The following is an 18,667-nucleotide window of genomic DNA, read 5'->3' as shown; positions in this document are numbered from 1 at the left end:
ACCAATAATCAACCTTGCTGAACTGGTTGTTAGAACCAACATCTGAGACTAATGATCAGCTGGTGGCTGTGTCCATGTCTGAAAACTGATAATGTTTTTGGAAATAACAAGCCTCCGGTCTAGACCAGTCGACCTAATCTGAACACAATCATGTACAAGGATGATAAAAGTCGATGATGTGTTGCCAAGTATTAAGGTTGTGTCAGTTGGCCACCTCAGATTGTGTAACATGGCACGCCATCTTATTATTGGTCCAGGACGAGGAGCTATACCAGGGCAACTTGAACCTCATGCCTGAGGCGTGATGAGGCCGAGGTCGTTGGCATTTGAGTTTATGAGTACCTAATTTCAGTTGACTCCAAAGCTGCATCTTCCGATCTAGGTACCATCAAGCTAACAGAGGGCGATCGTTATTACGGAAAAGCGGGGACATTATCAATATCCTTCACAACACTCTACAGGCAACATAGATACTGTCAGTTTCTAACATATTGATCGAAGGGAGTCTTAGGCTACTGCAAGCCTCTTACTCCATGTCATAAAAATTCCTTCTTTCTGCTGCGCAGCTACCAGTCAGTATCAGTATCAATCAACCACTTATGTTCGCTTACTACTGCCCAATTCGATGGGCTACCTTACCCCAACCCACCCCCTGATAAACAGCACACTGCCCTCGATAATTACGTATGTTATTAGCTAAATCTACAGTTGACAAGCAGGTTTACTTTCAGGGCCAAACGCTTCCCCATCTCAAGCTCTTCTTTAACTTCTGTCTTCTCTTTATTATTGGGGAACATAGTGATACATCTATGATACATAGAGTTGTTAAAAACAGTAAGCCAAAATTATTCATTATGTCGCTCATTGCTATTCAAGTGTGGATAATCCCCCTAAGTATGCAAAATGACTCCATATCTCACCATGAGCCTTCCTCCAGTAGTCTTTCTGAACTGTTAGATAGGGAATCACTAACATAAAGTAATATGTCATGTTTGTGACATCGGGATTGCACTACTTCGCTTGTCCTCTACGTGTTTAAAATCCTATGTAGAGTCTCTTTAGGACATTTTATAAGACATTCAATGTCCATCCTATACAAAGATACTTTGTAAACCCTGAAATCATTACGACATCCCACAGTATGCCATCCTGATCAACCTTGGTAAACCAGATGCATTGGAGGTTACCCTTTTCAAAAAGACTTTACCAAGTTGTCCGTGTCCTTCGTAAGTTCTGATGCGACCACTCATAGACACCCAATAAAATATCGGACCTGCTTCGTCCTTCAGTGGAAAGGACTTTACTGTCAGTCTAAGCTCATTGTTCTCGAGCGTTGGGTCTGAAATTAATTTCAAAATCTTTTTGATGTAATAATCACTCTTCATCTTGAAAATCAGGTTCAATATTAATAATACGTCTGTGTTTTGATCCTCCCGACCTTTAGTCGTCTGGGATGGTCGCTGTTGAAAGACAAAAACGTTAACTCATCTCTATGGCTGAGAGCTAGGCCCGGAGAATTTAGTGGAAATGCGCAGTCTAGCGTTAAGAAAACGGCACTTAGGAAGAAGAAGATAAGAAAAAGTCTTACATTCCCCAGGACTGCCGGCAGTTGTTCCCTGCATTTCGGCGCTAGTTCTAGGCTAAATAAATCTTGAGTTGTCTGCAAATAGGGTTGCAAAAGGATGACTATCAAGTAGCGAAATAGTACTGTATAAGTCGATTAAGAACAAGCCTAGTCAGTATCTATAGGTTTTACTTGAATATATTGCAAATCAATATCTAACATTTGTAAGAATTAACATGCCAATTTGTGATGTATAGTGGTCCCAGGCTCTTTGATGTCCCACTTTGACATTGGTTTATTCTTGGCCAAGTGGTGTCCACTTTCCCTCCTTAACATCCTTTCGAATCCGTTCTGCAACGTCAGGAGGTGCCTCGCCAAAATGACTAGTATCATCCAACCAATTCCTTTCCTCCTCCGTACTGACCCTCCCAATAACAGCATTACGATAAGGATAGCGACCAAATCGCTTGATTATGGGCCAGTGAGCATCCAGAATCATGCACCACCAGTACGTCCAAGTTGCCATGCTGATATCGGCTCTATCCTCGACCGGTGGACCTTTAACAACCTCACGCAGGAAGAGAAGGTCATCTTTCAAGGTAATGTCTCTCGTTCTCCGGTAAGTATCATCAACCCCGGTGTATTTCTCAACAGCTTGGCGTAGTTCTTCTGATAGATCCAAACCAGTTGACTGACTCTCCAAGTCCTCTGCGTGCAGAAAAGGAGCCGCCCACATTGTCTGGGTAGCTACCCAATAGCTATAACTATTGCACCCTGCAGCCTTCCATCTTTCAAACTTGTACGGTTGTTGTTCCTTTGGTAAAGCATGCCACTGCCCTGCGGGACGTCTGCCAAGGGGCCCGAAGTAACCAGACTGCCATCGCGCATGAATACCAGTAAAGAATATTCTTGATGTTTGATCAAGAAGAAGTTGAAGACCGAAGCATTGTTGCGGAAAGTCTATAGCAGTGGGTGGTGGGAGGAGAGACATTAGGTCCAAGTCTGGTAGAGTCGCATCAGGGCTCAGCCGGCCGAGGGCGATAAGAGCATCTTTGGCAGTGCTCGATGCGCAGACTTTCTTGAAGTGTTCCGATGTTTCGTCAGATTGAACGTATGAGAAGCTGAGTTCTTTGTCCTTGGGGAATGGGAGATATCCCTCAGCGATTTGAGCTAGGAGGGCAGGAGTGATGACTGATGACAAAGTGTCGTAGTTACCCATCTTGCAAGAGTAATCAAAAAGCGAAAGCCACGTTCAATGTTAGAGACTCGAGGATTGAGGCTTTTTAGAAGTAACAGTATCAGGTTATATAGCAAGAAGAGAGGGGACACATGAGGGATATCGGTCAGCTTATGGTACGTTCGTTTTATCGTCATTAGTCATCAACCTTACCACTTGTTGCCCGAGTCCCATTCCATGACGATAACTGAACTGAGAAGCGGGCAATTATTTTTCCATAGGCAATTGTAGAATAATGACATACTAAAAGCATTCTGATGCGAGTCTATTTCAACCTACCTTGAGCAGCGTGATAAAGATTCCACCATACCAGCTTTACACGATGGGGATTTGGGATCCTATCTTGTAAGAGCGATGTTTCGGAAACAGCAGATATGAAATATGTATCTCTTCAGGAGCCTCGGTCATAATTCTCAGTGAAAATAGTAAGTGTAGCCATGTAATACGTGCCAAAAACGCTCGAAAGACATGAAAGGCAGACTAGATAGGCACTTCCTTAAGATCCTCGTGAACCTGTTCCAAAATACTAGGATGCTTCGCCTTGTAACCCATAACCGCCGCACGATCTCCCTTGATGAGCATGTTCGCCGCCACGAGATGCTTGACCTCTCCCTGACCAGCCTCTTCAAAGGGAACGTTCTTGGGCTCAGCAGTTGCAAAAATTCCTCGTGCATGCATCGCCTTGGCAAGCTGAGTGGCCATGTCCTTCCAAGTGACTCGGCCCGTTTCAATGAGGTAGTATCGGCTGTATGTTGTGCCTTCAGCAGGGCCTTTAGCGGCCACATCGGAGATATTAACGAGGAAGTCAACGAGGTCGAGTATATGTGTCTAAAATATCAGTACGAGTTTTTAATGTGGATAAAGGGAAGAGCTTACTGTGCTTAGGATGGCCGTTCCATCGCCGACGTAAGGAACATATCCCAAAGGCTTAGCATTCCCTGTGAGAAGACTGTACCCGATACCCATCGTCTTTGATCCAGTGTGAGCACCTCCATAAACGACTGAGGGACAGACGATCCAGGTATTAATTCCCTCAGCCTCAAGAACGAGTGTATCGGATTGTCCGTTGAACATGTCTTTGTGCACAGCCCTGATGTCGTCTTCGTTCGCATCATTCCAGACCTTGCTCACAGGGTTAAAGTTTCCAGACGTTCCAAAATCGATGAAGTTTCCTGCACCGCTAATGTGAAGTACTTTGCCTCTGGTCGTACGCTCCTTTTGGCCAGCGATGATGGCCGCGACCGGTTCGGAAGTGAAGGAGTTGCCCACGTTGACAGCGATATCATGTTCGGCGCTAGCGGCCTTCACTTTGTCAAAGTCGATGAAGTCACCAGTTATGATGCGATCTATGTTGAGGGAGATTCTGAGATCGGTGTTCGTGCTTCGGACATAGGCAGTGATCTGCCAGTCTGGATGAGCTTGCTTGAGCGTTCTTGTATAGGGGGCTGGTGGGGTTATCAGTATGATTCATATCTTATCAGAGGCGTGAACATACCACCGACAAAGCCAGATGCACCAAAGATGATAACTGAAGGCATTGTGAAGTGTTTTTATTGTAGTTTGAGTTGTCACACTGAAGTTTGTAGAAAGCTGATAGCTGGAGTTGGTGAGTAGGTAGATTGATGTAGATGTGATGGTATCAAGTCCGAGAAGAACTATCATGATGGTTCATATATATACAATTGATGCCCAAATCAATTGTCCGTCCTGAAGCTGCTGTCGATAACGCAATAATGCATTGCTTAGTGCTACTCGAAAGTCGTATTTCCAATCGCAATCGTCAAAAGATCAATAATCATTATCTTCAAGAAAAGATTCCAATTGAGGTTCCATACCCACAAACTTGACGTTATTCTTGATCAAGCATTTGCTTTACCTATCAACGCATTGGTTGATTTATCAGCCTTGTTGCATCATAGCCGCAGGTCCTCTTAGTAGGCCTAGCGCTTTCGGAAAAGACCCTCCGTTTCTAAGCGAAAAGTTGGTGCTTACTTACAGACCGCTTACAGAGAGACTGGTTCACACGTTCGGAAGTCGGCACGCATCAAATGATTTGTATTGACTGGATACCTTGCTTTCTAGGCCTTATCAGTTGAGGTCTTAGGTCTATGTCGAGCCTAGCCAGGCACTGCAGAGCGGTAATATTACACAAACGGTCCGCCTTTTCCAGTGTAAGATGTTTTCCACCAAAACAATTGCTTGTAAATAACTTCCGAACAGCTTCCGTGTCGAGATTGTTCATCGATCATGTCAACATATGGTATTGTTGCGGAAGCACCGTGCACATATCCTGGATCCTTTTCGGGGTTCGCTGTTGCAAATCTTCCATTTTTGCAGGGTCATGGTAGACTTAGAAGTGATCCATCCTACACTATCGTAGAAGAGTCTGTGTCGGATAGTAGATCAATTAAAATAAGGCTTTTGCTCTGCCTGAGCCCTACAAAGCTCGCATTTCGGAATGGTAGAATCCCCGAGCAAATAAATACAGCCAATCACAAGTTGTAAACTACCCCATTTAATCCAGGGGATTTGCTATGGAGTGAATCCTTCTCTCGCTTTTGTCTGTGAATGAGTACTTCTGCAAAGTGACAGCCACTACTCATCGTAAAGTATTTCCTATCGTATCCTGACTCCATTCCATTTCAGTCTTTGCCGTGTTTCCCGTCCATCATCTCATTATGCATATCAAGACACTATCTCTTAACGAGATTGCACTGAAGCCTGAAGACAGGGGTCCACTTCCATTCTGGCTTCCGTGTCGCTTACTCTAGCTGCCAATAACATAGATTATGGATCATGGAAAGCTGAGAAGGATGTTCAATCCCGGCAGTGGAGCAAAAGAATAGCCATGTTAGTCCTAGCAATGTCAACAGCACGGATTCAAGCGAGGATAAGTATTCTCGTAAATATATAAGAACATCAACCACAACTACTTGGCTATCCATCATCAGCCTCAATCCCCTACTTCACTCAAACGTCCTCAACACAAGTCAACATCTCCAACACTCTCAAAATGTCTCCAGAACAGTACCTCGCCGGCAAGACTGCCATTGTTACAGGCTCATCTAAGCTCAATGGTATCGGCGCCGCAACAGCTCTTGTTCTCGCCAAGCATGGTGCCAACGTCAGTCTTCTTCTCTCGCCTCTCTCAATCTATCCCATACTAACAATTGTAGATTGTAATCCACTATGCTTCTAACAAGGAAGCTGCTGAAAAAGTCGTCGCACAAGTCAAAAAAACCGGAGTTCAGGTCATTGCTGTCAAAGCAGATTCGTCGTCCGAGTCATTCGGTACGGATCTCGTCAAGGCTAGCTTGGAAGGTCTGAACACAAAGACAATCGACATCATTGTCAACAACGCAGGCCAAGCAATCGCACATCCTGAGATCGCAGCTATTGGAGCTACCAACTGGGACGATATCTTCAGAACCAATGTCCGAGGCCCATTTCTCCTTATCCAAGCCGCTCTTCCTCACATGACCCGCCGAGGTCGCATCATCAACATCGGCAGCATTGCTGGAAAACTTAGGATTCCTGCACTGACTGTTTACGGAACCTCAAAGGCCGCTCTGACATTCATGTCCACTGCCATGGCCGGCGAGCTGGCATCAAAGGGGATCACTATCAACGTCGTCTCTCCTGGACCCACAGCAACAGACATGACAATGGAGGGAACGCCTATTGGGGAAGTCTTGAGGAGTCACCAGGTTGATAAGAGAGAGGGCCACCCTGGAGAGATCGCAGAAACTATCTTGTTTATCGCAAGTCCTGGCTCTAGCTTTATCACAGGACAGGTCATTCCTGTGGATGGAGGGATCCATATGCCATAATGTGCGAAGCATATAGACCGTGAGAGAACATGTTAGAAGGTTTAGGTTTAAGGTAATCATTGGGCTGTGTGGCACCTGCTTTGGATTATTCCCATCATCTCGAGCCCACGATCCGAGCTACAAAAAACAAAAATTGGCCTATCAATAAAACCCATTATCAAGAGTGGAGATTTTCGAACACAAGTCTCTTCCAAAAACATCTATGTACAATCTCACAAGTCATAAGTCAAGATTTCTAACTACTTAGTAATAAAATTTAATGTTTCTAAATATGTGGCGAAAGCTTTGATTGCCTATCAGGATGGCTATTTCTAGCAGCAAGCTCTCATCAAAAAAACTATGCTTAGCCATTACAAGCTTAAAATTGACTCACCAATCCATATAAATTTTTGCTTTTCCTTAGGTAGAAGGAAAATTGACGAAGAAAGTTCCCAGACGTAGGCTCACATTCCCAATTCAGTCAATATGAATCAAACCTCAGCAATGAAACAAACTTTGGCACGCTTTTATATAAGAGTTTTATTCAAGAGCATGTAGAATTTCAAGGTTGAAATCCCTCAAAATATTTCTCGACACTGTTTCTCGCTTCCCTCAGCATCACCACCCTTTTAGAAGATAAACGCGAACAACGTCGCATATGAAAGCAATATGTCTGCAACAATGGATAGATTGGCAAGACTCCCAAACTTGGTCCTAACAGAGATCTTTGTTCAACTCGAAACTGAGTATAGTATTAATGGTCTTATTCGCGCATGTCCTTCTATGCTCTGGCTTTACCACCAGTACGAGCAAGGCATCTTGGAGAGAATCCTGACCAATCTGCTTACCAACGATGTGGAAGGAAATATCCGAAAAGACGCCTTGGCAATCATGGAATTCTGTATCCCCGATGGATGCCATGAATCGGAATACCGTGGCAGCGAATTTAAAATGGACACTTTCCACTGGCCGGAATGGACAGAATCTCCTACACGAGGAGATCTTCGAAAACTTCATCGACTTCTCGGTCGTGTCATCATATTTGGCGAGGATTAAATTTCGAAGGCAACTAGTGACTATCCTCCTCGTACTTACCTCGGCCTCCCAGACATTTTGACTGGTAACACCAGCTTTATGGGCAGCCCACTAGATACCAGAATGGTCCGGTTCACCAGCTTGACACGCTCTGAACGTTACCGTCTACTACGCCACTATGTTTGATATGAGCTTCTCTGCAACATTCACAAAACCTACAATAGAACAGACGGCACTGTTCCCCACAACTTCCGCAACCTCAACGCTTTTGGAACACCCAATGCTCCAGATCCAAAATTATTGTTATCTGTAAATGAATACTATGCAAGCTTGTATGGTGCAGTATTCGCAAATTGTGCAGACGCATGGCTACCGAGTGTGCCAAGCTTGTCACTCCATGGAGTTATGAATGCGTCTGCATCGCATTGCCGCCCTTTAGCCTTTCCCGAAAACCTGATCTTCGATCAAGAACTTTATCTGATAGATTTAGATTTAGGCCACAGCGATAGAGGAATAGCTGAAGAACTGGCCGGCCTTGGCCTGGACCAACTTATACCTGTTCTTAGCCGTTTGAAAAGAGACAAAGGAATAGGGAAAACGTACATCAAGTTCTGGCTGCAGAAGATTCACAACCGCTAGCGTCGGTTTAAGCCTTGGATACAAAGTCACTATCTGATACGCTACGACGGGGAGGCTTTTGCCTATATAGAGCTGATGATGCCTCTTCGCATTTTATTTCCTCCGTTTTTCCCCCGTCAGCCTTTAACATCCTGCCTTCCAGCCTTGAATCGTTATCTGTTATTCGACAGGGAAATGGATGATAACTATTGGGTTTGGCCGGTACATGTATTCCAAGTCAGAATGTACAGACAACGAGCATGGGGATTCTTCGACGACCACAGGCTTTATTCCAACATAGCCTCCCACTTCCCAAGCCTTTACCAAAATTTCAAGATAATCAGTTCCGAGGTGGAATTTAGCATCAGGTTAGAGTGCAAGTTTGGTAATGATGTATCGGCAGAGTATGACAACCGCCAAGAGAGAGAACGACATCGACGAAGGTCGCAGCATTGGCAGGACTACTGGGCGAGGGGAGGTACTGATGAAGCCTTTCTTGATGATGAAGTGTCGTAGGATAAGAAAGAGGAGTTCAAATTCTTCAATGATGGTCCAGTACCCCAGCGACTACCTACTCCCTGGCTGGCCAATGAAGAGTAATATTCTTACCAGTTGCGGCAAGGAAATCATTGGTAGGGGTTTCAAGCCAGGAATAAATAATAGAGATATGTTTCTCTTATCCTGATTATATAACTCTAATTGATTCTGTTTTTCTCGTTGGCGCATTATCCTTGTAATGAGTCATTGGGCCGAAAAGGTCATCCTCCCTAGCTTCTCGATTATCTTCTTGTAGGTTGAAAGTGAATGTGCCAATTCGACGGAAAGTCTGTGTAACTGGCAAAGAATCTAGACAAGTAGAGGTATCCAACCCTGACCCGGACTCTTCGGACTCTTTACCAGTTCTAGCAGAAGAGTCATCTTCTGTAGACATCAGGACCAGGCCTTCGTAGCTTTCCCAAATCGACTGCTCGTAGCGATCGGTCTGACGCCAAGCTAACTGCAGCGGGACGCAATAAACCTGTATCCATTTTGACTCTGGTATCTCATCTGGAAAGTCCAATATGCATGAATTGGCAAATTTCGGTAACCTTTTGCTTGGATCCCTCTCCTCTTCGTAAGATTCGAGGGAGGCGTCACCGATACGTCTGTGGTGTTGCTCAGTAGTGATGATCAAGGCATCAGATGATTCTTCATCCATTTGCGATTCAGTTGCGGTCAAATTCTTTAGTAGATGACATGGTCGTAGATAACACTTCATGTCAAGATATCCACCCGTGACCTTGCCAGTGGGCAGAGATCCATGGACATCTCGAGGTTCGATGGAAATATCCACAATGCTTGCGAGTTCGACATCTTTTTGATTCCAAATCCAAGGGACATATTCGTCATAAGAATCGATTTCACCATCAAGTGATGCCCAGCTCCAAGAGGGAGCCCGGTAAGTGTCCGGACGGCGACGTGGTAAGCCGGATTTTGGGCGCCAAAGAAGACTGCGTTGGAAATTTCGATCATACCAAAGGCCTGCCACATAATCTAATTTCCTCGGAACTCCATTCGGATCGTTGCCGGTCCCAGCTATTGTGATGATTCTTTCAACGATCCCCTGTAAAGCTACCAAGGTATCAGACCCGACAGTCAACTTCGCCCTGGTATATCTGGAGATAAAGCTATCCCAGAATTCAGATGGTGACTCGTCTTCTTTCGACATTCTCATTAGCTTTTGACGAAGATGCGACAAGCTCGTGTCTTCGTTTAATGGCGTAATGAACTTGGGATCAAGACCCAAAGGAAATGTTTCACTTGCTTCTACATTGGTACAAGACCACACCATTTGTTTTGGCCCGAATATCAAGGTTCTGGGTGACACTAGAAGCTCTTGTAATGCCCAGGCACGACGACTTAGTGGGCTTTCGTTGATAGTATTGGCCAGTAGACGTTCCGGTTGGTTCGGGTATATCGCCCATGGGTAACTGAGCCCTAGGTACCTCGTGTTCGGTTTGATATTTGCCACACAAGGTCGAATAGCACGGGGATTCCTACGACAGGACATTGTGTCTTTGACATTTGGGTTTCCAGCCGCAGCAAGGGTGAAAGTTGCTGAACCGTATATATCGCCCATCATTGAAGACTGCTCTATCCAGTCTTCTTTTGAATCCTGGATAATGCAAAGCGCGTCGATCCATATATATTCGTAGCCGAGTGTTTTGGTGATAGCGATTGCGTCTTGGATGGTGTTTGGTAGACTTTCAGCCGGGATTTCCTTTTGGAAGTCGTGAACATTCTCGAGACAAAGAGTAGCACTGTAACCTGATCCCCAGCTATAACTTAATGCGACGTAGGGAGCTGCGATGGAATCCTCAGATAGGACAATGAGTCTTGGTTGCTGAGACTCTGAGCCCACATGAACAAGTCTCGTGGGTCGCCATCCTGACTGCTGCGACTGATAAGCTTTGCATATGTGGTGTGACCGGACACACTTCTTGATCCATTTCGATGCTAATTGAAGGTTCTGGCTGTTCAGTGTTGAAGCATGCTGTTTTAACTCTGTAGGAAGTATGTGCTTGCCGTCCGTTTCTGTTCAATATGTTAGTGAGGCCTTTGCGTTGAGTTGCATGGACATACCTTGAAGTAGCCGTAGTCTTAAGTCGATTAACAGTTTATCGAGGACGCAACCAACTTCTGGTCGTATCTGCAACCAAAATTCATCTGGTAGGTAAGCCTGAAGTGTGATATCGTTGATCGACATGCGTGTTCTTTGTCCCCAATCTAGGCCTCCGCTAGGATCTCGCTCGACAGTACGGTAAGAGAAGCAAAGGCTGAGTGTTTCGGTGGTTTCCATTTTAGAAAATGTAGCCACTGATGTGCTATCAAAGGCATGGGCAATTATGATACAAAGATGGCATCCAGATGTGCTTGTCTCACCCATGAAGTCGCCCTTCGTCTTTGACCATTTTGCCCATCCAGACACATCAGTCAGTCCATTTCTGCTGTAAATACCGGAGCCATCACTCCTGGAGTTGTAGGTATGAGTTTGACATGTTCCAGGTCTGCATCCAATGATGGACATTGAGCAAGCATGCGTACAAGCTGTACAAAGCCGGGATCGTTCCAACCGTACTGGCCGCATTGTCGATGCCGTTGTGGTATTTTTTTGTGCAATGATTGAATAAACTTCTACGAAAATATTCGGAGGATACTATAAGTATTTAAAGAAAGAACATAATTAGTATATCATGAATTGATGGCGTAACTGAGATGACGAGAAAAGAGCATCTTGGTGTGACTCATTCGGGCAGACTCCCATCAAGGGTCGAAACTCGCTAGACTGAAGCTTGGACAGTTACGAGCAGGCGTGCCAAATACGATAATTCTCAGACTTTGACTCAGCGATTATGCATCAATTACAAAGAAGAAACTCAATGTTAGTAAAGCGCTGCATGTTCTTGCTAAAAATAATATTAAGCAAGCACTACTTAACGGAGCTGCAGGTAATATGACCCTCAGGGATACTGAGAATTATCCCCGATAAACATAGCTAGCTCTTACAAGCATCTTGCTGCCTTCATTGAGATGCCATCAAAGATAGTTGACCATCATGGCCATGCATGGTCTTCAAGTAGGTAATCTGAACTGCTGTTCTATTTCAGACCAATTTTCAAGAAATAACAGCAGCGCCTGACGTGATTGCTTCCACGAGTACATGGTTGGTGACCGCGAATCTTCCATTAGAAAGGAATGAAATTGTGTTGGTGGCTGACTGCGATGTAGATCAAGTTCTTACACAAGTGTGGCCACCCAGACATCCATGGTTCTGGACTTGCTACCACGTAGCTTTTCATCGGCTCTCAATACCGCTTCTCTCTGACTCCGGATAAGAGTCACGACCTTGCGGTCTTTAACATATTTGTCCACATCATCGAGGAACTCCCGACTTTTGACTCCACCAACCTCCCACATACCATCTTGTAGCTTCTCGTTGGGGGTAATTGTTGTCTCTTCTTCTACCTTCCACCCCACCTGTTCGGCAATGCGTTTAATGTCTGGTGGAGTAAGGAGACAACGAATATTGGCTTCGCTTTCTGGGTGATGAGCAGCTAGTGTGGCTTGGGCGAGGGCTGCAAGGACATGAGGGACGGCAGCTGTCTCAGAAGCTTGCATCGAGTACTCGGCGATGCATAGTTTTCCTACTCGGCCCTTTAGAGCTTGGAGCATCTGTCGGAGAGTCTCTTCACTGTCGAGATACCATATACAATGCACCAAAACAGCACAGTCCCACTTCTTATCACTTGTTTCTTGTAGGAAGTCTTCAAGTTTTCGCTGCCAAAATGTGATACGGCTACCCAATTCACCCTTCGTGATATGTTCCTGTGCTTGACCCAGGGTGTATGGGGCACCATAATTAAGCGACGCGGGGTCGATAGCGTCAACGTGACCCGCTGGCCCCATGGCAGCTCCAAGAACTACAGTGCATGTTCCTTGTCCACAGCCTATTTCCAAGATATTGGACGCAGGAGGGATACGAAAAGAGTTGAGAAGATTGAGTCGATGAGTTGCTTGGTCAATCTCGATTGGTAATGTATCTTGCGTCCATAAATTATATGCTGCGATTGATGGGGCAAGTGACAAAGGCACAGGCTGCCATTCCTCTGTAGGTTTGGAACTCATGTTGTGAAAAATACTCAATTACTAGGAAATATTATCTTTATTTGGGGGTTTTGTGAGTTTATAAGCAAACACAATCTTCATAAAAACAGATAAGCCTGGTCCAAAACGGGCAGCTCATTAGATGCCTCTGACTCACTATATACCGGCTAATATACATAGGAAAGTTGTGCTGACGGCGATAACCAGGCAATAATATTGATGAGTCAGTTGTACCAGCCCTCCTCTTTTATGGCTTTAGATAACAGGGTTCCTGAAACTCGTGACTATTCACGCGTTTAAGAATAATTTGGAAACAGTATCTGTACACCGCTAGATGATAATACATGCCATGTTATCTAGCCATTCAAAAGCTTTTTTATCGGCATATTAATTCATGGTGGCTGGCCAGTTTCTTCTGCATATTCCGGTGGCTGGCCTCTTTCAGACAACTTCGCAATGCTGCGTGGTCCCCAGGCATTCGTCATTGTAGCGAGGCTTGGCGAGTTCATAACTAATTATGATCAGGCTTTGTGCAGATCAATCTATGCGTTTGCAATGAATCCTTGCTGACTTGTCTAACATCTATTGGGCCACTTAAGTCTGTGCGATACAAAATTCACCAATAACTCAACCACGTCGTGTGGAGTAAATACGGGGACGAACAGCTCACCGATCGAATATCAAGAGCCCAACGAGGCCTTAAATTTCTCTCTAACTTTCAAACAACAATCATTCTCATCCTTTTTCAACAATGGGAGCAAAAATGGGAGGCAATCACAGAACATGGGACATTCGTACAAACATTTTCAGCCCCGTTGATAGCGGCGAGCTGACTACCTCTTTCGACTGCCCTGGAGAAGCCGCCATTATGCGCTGGCGCAGTTGTTCAGTCCAGAGCTTGGACAATGTACTACACAGCGGCCACAAAATACCTCCTCAAGAATACGACGACCACGATGGCGAGTCCAGCACATCCCTCGCTTTCGTCCGCAAATCAGACCCTCAAGCGGGCAGCACATATATCATCCTAGACGTCTCACAAACTCGTGCGTTGACTTGCCATAAAGGCAAACTGCGCCTCGAACCCGTCCACCTGAGCGACGACCATATTTCTGAGCAGGCTCAATGGTTTTGCACAGCAAGAAACGGCTTTAAAGGTTTCAAGAATGTCGCCGAAGGCAAATTCCTAGGACACGATGTGTTCTGGGATTTTTACGCCACCGCTTCAAATCACAGTCTTTGGGAGTACTTCACTATCGCAAGACGTCCAGGTGGTCTGTACTGGCTACAGATACTTCATTGGTGGACGCAGTGGCAGGTCACTGTAAGGGAAGATGGGAGCGGAGTGTTTGCGGAATTGGAGGACGGAACTGATTGGGAGTTTGTCAAGGTTTTGAGCATGGGCGAATGAGTGTGACTGTTTTGTCACTTGGCATGATTGCATGAATTTTCTTTGGCCTGTTCGGAATTTGTTTACTTGCTTTCGTCTGTTTGGAGTTTTTTTATGTCTCTTTCTTCCTCCAGATATTGTTTGGGTTCCTTGATTGTCCGCATATGATTACGATACCTAGAATGAATGCTAGATGATAAGAAATAGAAATGATACAAACGGAGAATATCACATGTCTATCAAGAACGCGAATCTGGGCAAATTGACTGAAAGCTTATTATTTCCGTACTTAATGATCGATTTGAGAGTGGCGTTTTTTCTGGTTGTACTGACATAAGAAATAGGCTGATGAAGTGTTTTTGTATTGCGTGAAAAGAAGGTCGCTTCATGGGCCCTTACTTTGTGGCAAAACTGTAAACTGAAAAGGTTATTAGACTTTGGAAGGCCCAGCTGTCGAATCAAGAAGGCGACACTATGGCGGGGTAATGAATCATTCTTCATCGTCATCAAGCGAAACCATTGCAATAATCTCTCTTCGTCCTACATCAAGACAAAGCGTATGCCATCAAGAATGTCTCGCTCTACGTCCAGCGTTGGGGCGATGACACCTGCCACCACATCTGAAGCCGGACAAACTGACTACTGGCTCGATTCCTCAAGCGAAGGCATCAACACCCCAACCTCATCGGAGTCAGGCGACAACACCACTACATTCATTGGTCTTACTCGCAAGTCCGATCCTCACCACGACGGTAGATACATCATCCTTGATGTCTCCCGTAGCCGTGCTCTAACATGCCACGGCGGACATCTACGTCTTGAGGCAATTAATTTAAACAATCCCCACCGACACGTGTCAGAGCAGGCGCAGTGGGAGTGTAACGAAAGGGGTGGCTTCAGAGGGTTCAAGAACATTGCTGAGGGGACCTTTTTGGGACACGACATTTGGTGGGACTTCTACGCGAAGGTCTACCATCACAAGGGATGGGAAGACTTTACTTTGCGTGGACGTGAAGGTGGCCTGTATTTAATTCAATCTCTCGAGTGGTGGACACAGAGGCAGGTTTCTGCGAAGGAGGATGGAAGCGGTTTGTTTCGACAGGATGATGGAGGTACTTTGTGGGAATTTGTCAAAGTTGCGAACTGATCGGCTGTGATGCGCTCAAGGATCAGCTGCACCTTGGGTCTGCTGCGGGTTATCGTCTGATATGTCAGCGGTAGATTGGTAGACGGTATGCAAACTATGTCGGGAGACTCTGGCCGCCAAATGCGATTGACATATTGCCATCACTTGGCGTTACTACTACGATCATCGCCCGATGAATGTATTGAAGAACATGTTTAGGCTTATGATAAAACCGAGTTCTTTTCAACATGAAATGGTGGGTCTCTCGCGTACCAGATGGAAGTGAAATAGGACAATCAGACATGAAGTTGGTAGAAAGAAGATCGTGTGTAGTTCGACGATCTAAATTTGTTCCACACTCAGTCCTATAATTAGCAGCCCACACCCAACTATATGGCTACGAATACTTTCTCGTATCATTCATTGTATAAATTGGGTAGACAGGTAGGTCAAAATGAGCAATATCGTCATCATGGTCCCTCTGCAACCATACTAACTACGACTGTAACAGTGGATTCAGCCAACGAAAGAAACGAGAGCTGGCGGCTTTTCGGGTTTGCCGTTCTCAAGCCTGTTACTAACATATTGCGCTCGTTATAATGACTGCATTTCGTACAAACGGAAATTCCCATGGCCCTTCCTCCAAACAGTTAGATCATTCCCTTGCAGTTGTTTAGTGTGGTACAAGTTGAGGTAACGTAACCAAGACAGCCAGTTAGCGTCACCCAAAATACTCTGTGGCGTCAATTGGACAAATCGTCTCTCATTCCAACATTACGGCTGACAGACCGTTCCAGTGGGGGGTTTCAAGGTTACACGACTTAGGCCTGTCTTGAAACAGTCAAGACAGTTCAACCAGCTCTGATCACATGCATTTTGGCTTGAAGTAACCTCACGTCTATCAAGTGTTACAGGCTTAATCGATGAATCAATAGAGGATAATCCTATTGGCAGCCTGTTGGAGTTTGAGCTGGATTCTGCTCATCTGTTCAAACTTGATGTGAACTACCCGTTGCGATTACTCTTGCCCACTCGACCAGCCGTTTGCTGTTTAACGGTGCAATGAAGACATAAGAGGCCTAACTGAACAACGGCAAAGGTTGGTAGGGGTACAAACCTAACAAAGCCATCACCTTGCTGCTAGCCGCAGGCGTCTAACAAATACACAAAACATTCGTCTAGCCTATTCCTCTCATTCGCAGTGCACCCAAGCTACAACGCCTTGAAAGGCTGTACCCTTCGTAACCAGCGAATGCGAATGAGAATCCCATGGCAGCAAGCCACATACGCCAGATCGCAATCGCTTGTGTTTTAGCTTGACACTACCAGCCGGTAGACATTGATAGCACTAAAGCACATGGCTACCCCGAATGGGCTGCCGATTCGAAACTTAAGCTTTAGCGTCATCAATCTCAGTTAGTCACCTCGCAAGATCGTAGACTGGTAAATCATGTCTTCGTCGAATGGCTTGCATAAGATGTAACAATCTACCATCCAAGAGGTATTACCACAGAGAAACTAAGATGAAGCCTCAATCGACTACCGGTATATATGAACCTGGCTGTTGCCGTCTGTCCTGTCTCTATCTCAACAGCAGCATTCAGTACTTCTTTCCTTCCAATCATCACCATATCCTGAAGATCAGAAAGGATGGCTTTACACGGAGAAGCAGTTGCTTTGCAGATTGCCTCAGGCTCAGAAGCATCACTCGACTATATTCCACCCCAACCCATCGAGCAAAAGAATGAAGTCGTTCTGGCCACTCCAAAGGAGATCCAACTCCCCGAACAACGAGGGTCAGAAAAGACTCAAGACTTCAGATGTAAGCGCCCTCTTTTGCCCGTCCTTTAACTCGCCACTAACAGTATGCAGACAGGCATGCATCAACATACCGCAAGATCTTCACCATCATATTCGTTGCCAACGCCGCCGTATTCATCGCTCTCATGGTAACATCGAACGCGAATCTCCTTTCCCGCGACGCCGCCAGTGCAGCATCAGCCAATCTCATGGTCTGCATTCTCTTTCGTCAAGAAGAGTTCGTCAATCTGTGCTACGAAATCGCCGTTCTTGTTCCCCATTCCTGGCCCATGAGTATCAGAAAGAGACTCGCCAAAGTATTTCACTATGGAGGTTTCCACAGTGGTGCTGGAGTCGCTGCGACAGCATGGTATCTAGCCTACACGATCCTGGCGACTATGGAGTATGCAGAAGATAAGAAAGATTATAGACTGGTGAACATGATCACGGGCTGGGTTGTGGTCTGCATGTTCTTTATCATCCTCGTGGCCGCATACCCCACTATTCGAAGGAAGTTTCATGATCACTTTGAAGCTTTCCATCGCTTTGCTGGTTGGGTTTCCCTCCTTGCTTTCTGGGTTCACAACATCGTTCAAGCTCGCGTCACTGCTCACGAGTGGAACAAGTCTATTTCTTACGCCCTGGTCCGATCGCCTAACTTCTGGTGCATCTGCGTCACTACCTCCTGCACAATCGCTTCTTGGTCTCGACTCCGCCGTCGCGTGGTTTACCCCGAGAAGCTGAGCGACCATGCTACCCGTCTCCACTTCAAGTACAGAGACATGAAGCCTTTCTACGGCCTCAAGATCAGCGACAAGCCCTTGACAGAGTGGCACGCATTTGCTACGATTCCCGATATTGAGCCTGAGTCTGGCAAGGTTGATGGATTTAGTGTTGTTGTCTCCAACGCCGGAGACTTTACCAAGAAGCAAATCATGGACGCTGCAGAGCGAAAGCTTTGGGTCCGAGGTGCACCTCTCCATGGACTATTGTACACTTCCAAGATCTTTCAACGAATTGTCATTGTCGCTACAGGATCTGGTATTGGACCTTGCCTTTCCCTTCTTTACGCCGATGCTACGCCTCGTCGTGTTCTCTGGTCGACTCGTGATCCTGAAAAGACTTACGGACCAGGCGTTGTTAGCGCTGTCAAGCGAGCTGATCCCAACGCGCTGATCTGGAACACTACTACGCGGGGATATCCTGATATCGTTCTTGAGACTTATAAGCTCGTGGTTGAGTCTAATGCGGAGGCGGTTTACATCATTTCGAATCCAAAGGTTACGGACAAAGTTGTGTTTGGAATGCAGACCCGCGGTGTTCCAGCTTATGGTGCCATCTTTGATTCATGATACGAATACTGCTTAGAGGGTGCTTGGATTATTGGTTTTTGGCTTTAAAAAAGTTCGGCTCGGTTTTCTCAGATATAGCCTCAGTGGTTTAC

General features: G+C 45.6%; 9 protein-coding genes across 9 annotated transcripts; 5 read left to right on the top strand and 4 right to left on the bottom strand.

Annotated features, from left to right (window-relative positions):
- Positions 1-1,626: 1,626 nt before the first annotated feature.
- On the bottom strand, positions 1,627-2,882 carry EDB82DRAFT_248631 (uncharacterized protein). The gene has a single exon (XM_025727954.2). It carries the CDS (start codon positions 2,781-2,783, stop codon positions 1,860-1,862), a length of 924 nt encoding a protein of 307 aa, XP_025582370.1. The 5' UTR covers positions 2,784-2,882; the 3' UTR covers positions 1,627-1,859.
- A 379-nt stretch (positions 2,883-3,261) lies between these two features.
- EDB82DRAFT_577502 (uncharacterized protein) lies at positions 3,262-4,364 on the bottom strand. Its single transcript, XM_025727953.2, has 3 exons — positions 4,297-4,364; positions 3,678-4,246; positions 3,262-3,629 (listed from the first exon to the last, which is right to left on the bottom strand). The coding sequence occupies exons 1-3, from the start codon at positions 4,337-4,339 to the stop codon at positions 3,282-3,284; spliced, it is 960 nt and encodes a 319-aa protein (XP_025582369.1). The 5' UTR covers positions 4,340-4,364; the 3' UTR covers positions 3,262-3,281.
- Positions 4,365-5,463: 1,099 nt separating this feature from the next.
- On the top strand, positions 5,464-6,839 carry EDB82DRAFT_558889 (uncharacterized protein). Its single transcript, XM_025727952.2, has 2 exons — positions 5,464-5,925; positions 5,978-6,839. Exons 1-2 carry the CDS (start codon positions 5,815-5,817, stop codon positions 6,629-6,631), a joined length of 765 nt encoding a protein of 254 aa, XP_025582368.1. The 5' UTR covers positions 5,464-5,814; the 3' UTR covers positions 6,632-6,839.
- Positions 6,840-7,291: 452 nt separating this feature from the next.
- On the top strand, positions 7,292-7,666 carry EDB82DRAFT_527345 (uncharacterized protein; the record flags this gene model as incomplete). Its single annotated transcript, XM_025727951.1, has 1 exon — positions 7,292-7,666. One exon carries the CDS (start codon positions 7,292-7,294, stop codon positions 7,664-7,666), a length of 375 nt encoding a protein of 124 aa, XP_025582367.1.
- A 568-nt stretch (positions 7,667-8,234) lies between these two features.
- On the top strand, positions 8,235-8,864 carry EDB82DRAFT_248622 (uncharacterized protein). Its single transcript, XM_065607311.1, has one exon. The coding sequence runs from the start codon at positions 8,360-8,362 to the stop codon at positions 8,777-8,779; it is 420 nt and encodes a 139-aa protein (XP_065464063.1). The 5' UTR covers positions 8,235-8,359; the 3' UTR covers positions 8,780-8,864.
- On the bottom strand, positions 8,864-11,498 carry EDB82DRAFT_248607 (heterokaryon incompatibility protein-domain-containing protein). The gene is made up of 2 exons (XM_025727950.2): positions 10,886-11,498; positions 8,864-10,837 (listed from the first exon to the last, which is right to left on the bottom strand). Exons 1-2 carry the CDS (start codon positions 11,388-11,390, stop codon positions 8,949-8,951), a joined length of 2,394 nt encoding a protein of 797 aa, XP_025582366.2. The 5' UTR covers positions 11,391-11,498; the 3' UTR covers positions 8,864-8,948.
- A 542-nt stretch (positions 11,499-12,040) lies between these two features.
- On the bottom strand, positions 12,041-12,928 carry EDB82DRAFT_434607 (S-adenosyl-L-methionine-dependent methyltransferase; the record flags this gene model as incomplete). Its single annotated transcript, XM_025727949.1, has 1 exon — positions 12,041-12,928. The coding sequence occupies one exon, from the start codon at positions 12,926-12,928 to the stop codon at positions 12,041-12,043; it is 888 nt and encodes a 295-aa protein (XP_025582365.1).
- Positions 12,929-13,658: 730 nt separating this feature from the next.
- Positions 13,659-15,444, top strand: EDB82DRAFT_477974 (uncharacterized protein; the record flags this gene model as incomplete). The annotated part of the gene is made up of 2 exons (XM_025727947.2): positions 13,659-14,181; positions 14,732-15,444. The coding sequence occupies 2 exons, from the start codon at positions 13,659-13,661 to the stop codon at positions 15,442-15,444; spliced, it is 1,236 nt and encodes a 411-aa protein (XP_025582363.2).
- A 1,337-nt stretch (positions 15,445-16,781) lies between these two features.
- EDB82DRAFT_248586 (uncharacterized protein) lies at positions 16,782-18,643 on the top strand. Its single transcript, XM_025727946.2, has 2 exons — positions 16,782-17,245; positions 17,296-18,643. Exons 1-2 carry the CDS (start codon positions 17,074-17,076, stop codon positions 18,573-18,575), a joined length of 1,452 nt encoding a protein of 483 aa, XP_025582362.1. The 5' UTR covers positions 16,782-17,073; the 3' UTR covers positions 18,576-18,643.
- Positions 18,644-18,667: the final 24 nt, after the last annotated feature.

Source organism: Fusarium venenatum (genome assembly GCF_020744135.1).
Source record: "Fusarium venenatum strain MPI-CAGE-CH-0201 chromosome Unknown EDB82scaffold_3, whole genome shotgun sequence".
NCBI lineage: Eukaryota > Fungi > Ascomycota > Sordariomycetes > Hypocreales > Nectriaceae > Fusarium > Fusarium venenatum.
Note: the sequence above shows the minus strand (reverse complement) of the source record. Positions and strands in the feature narration are given on the sequence as shown.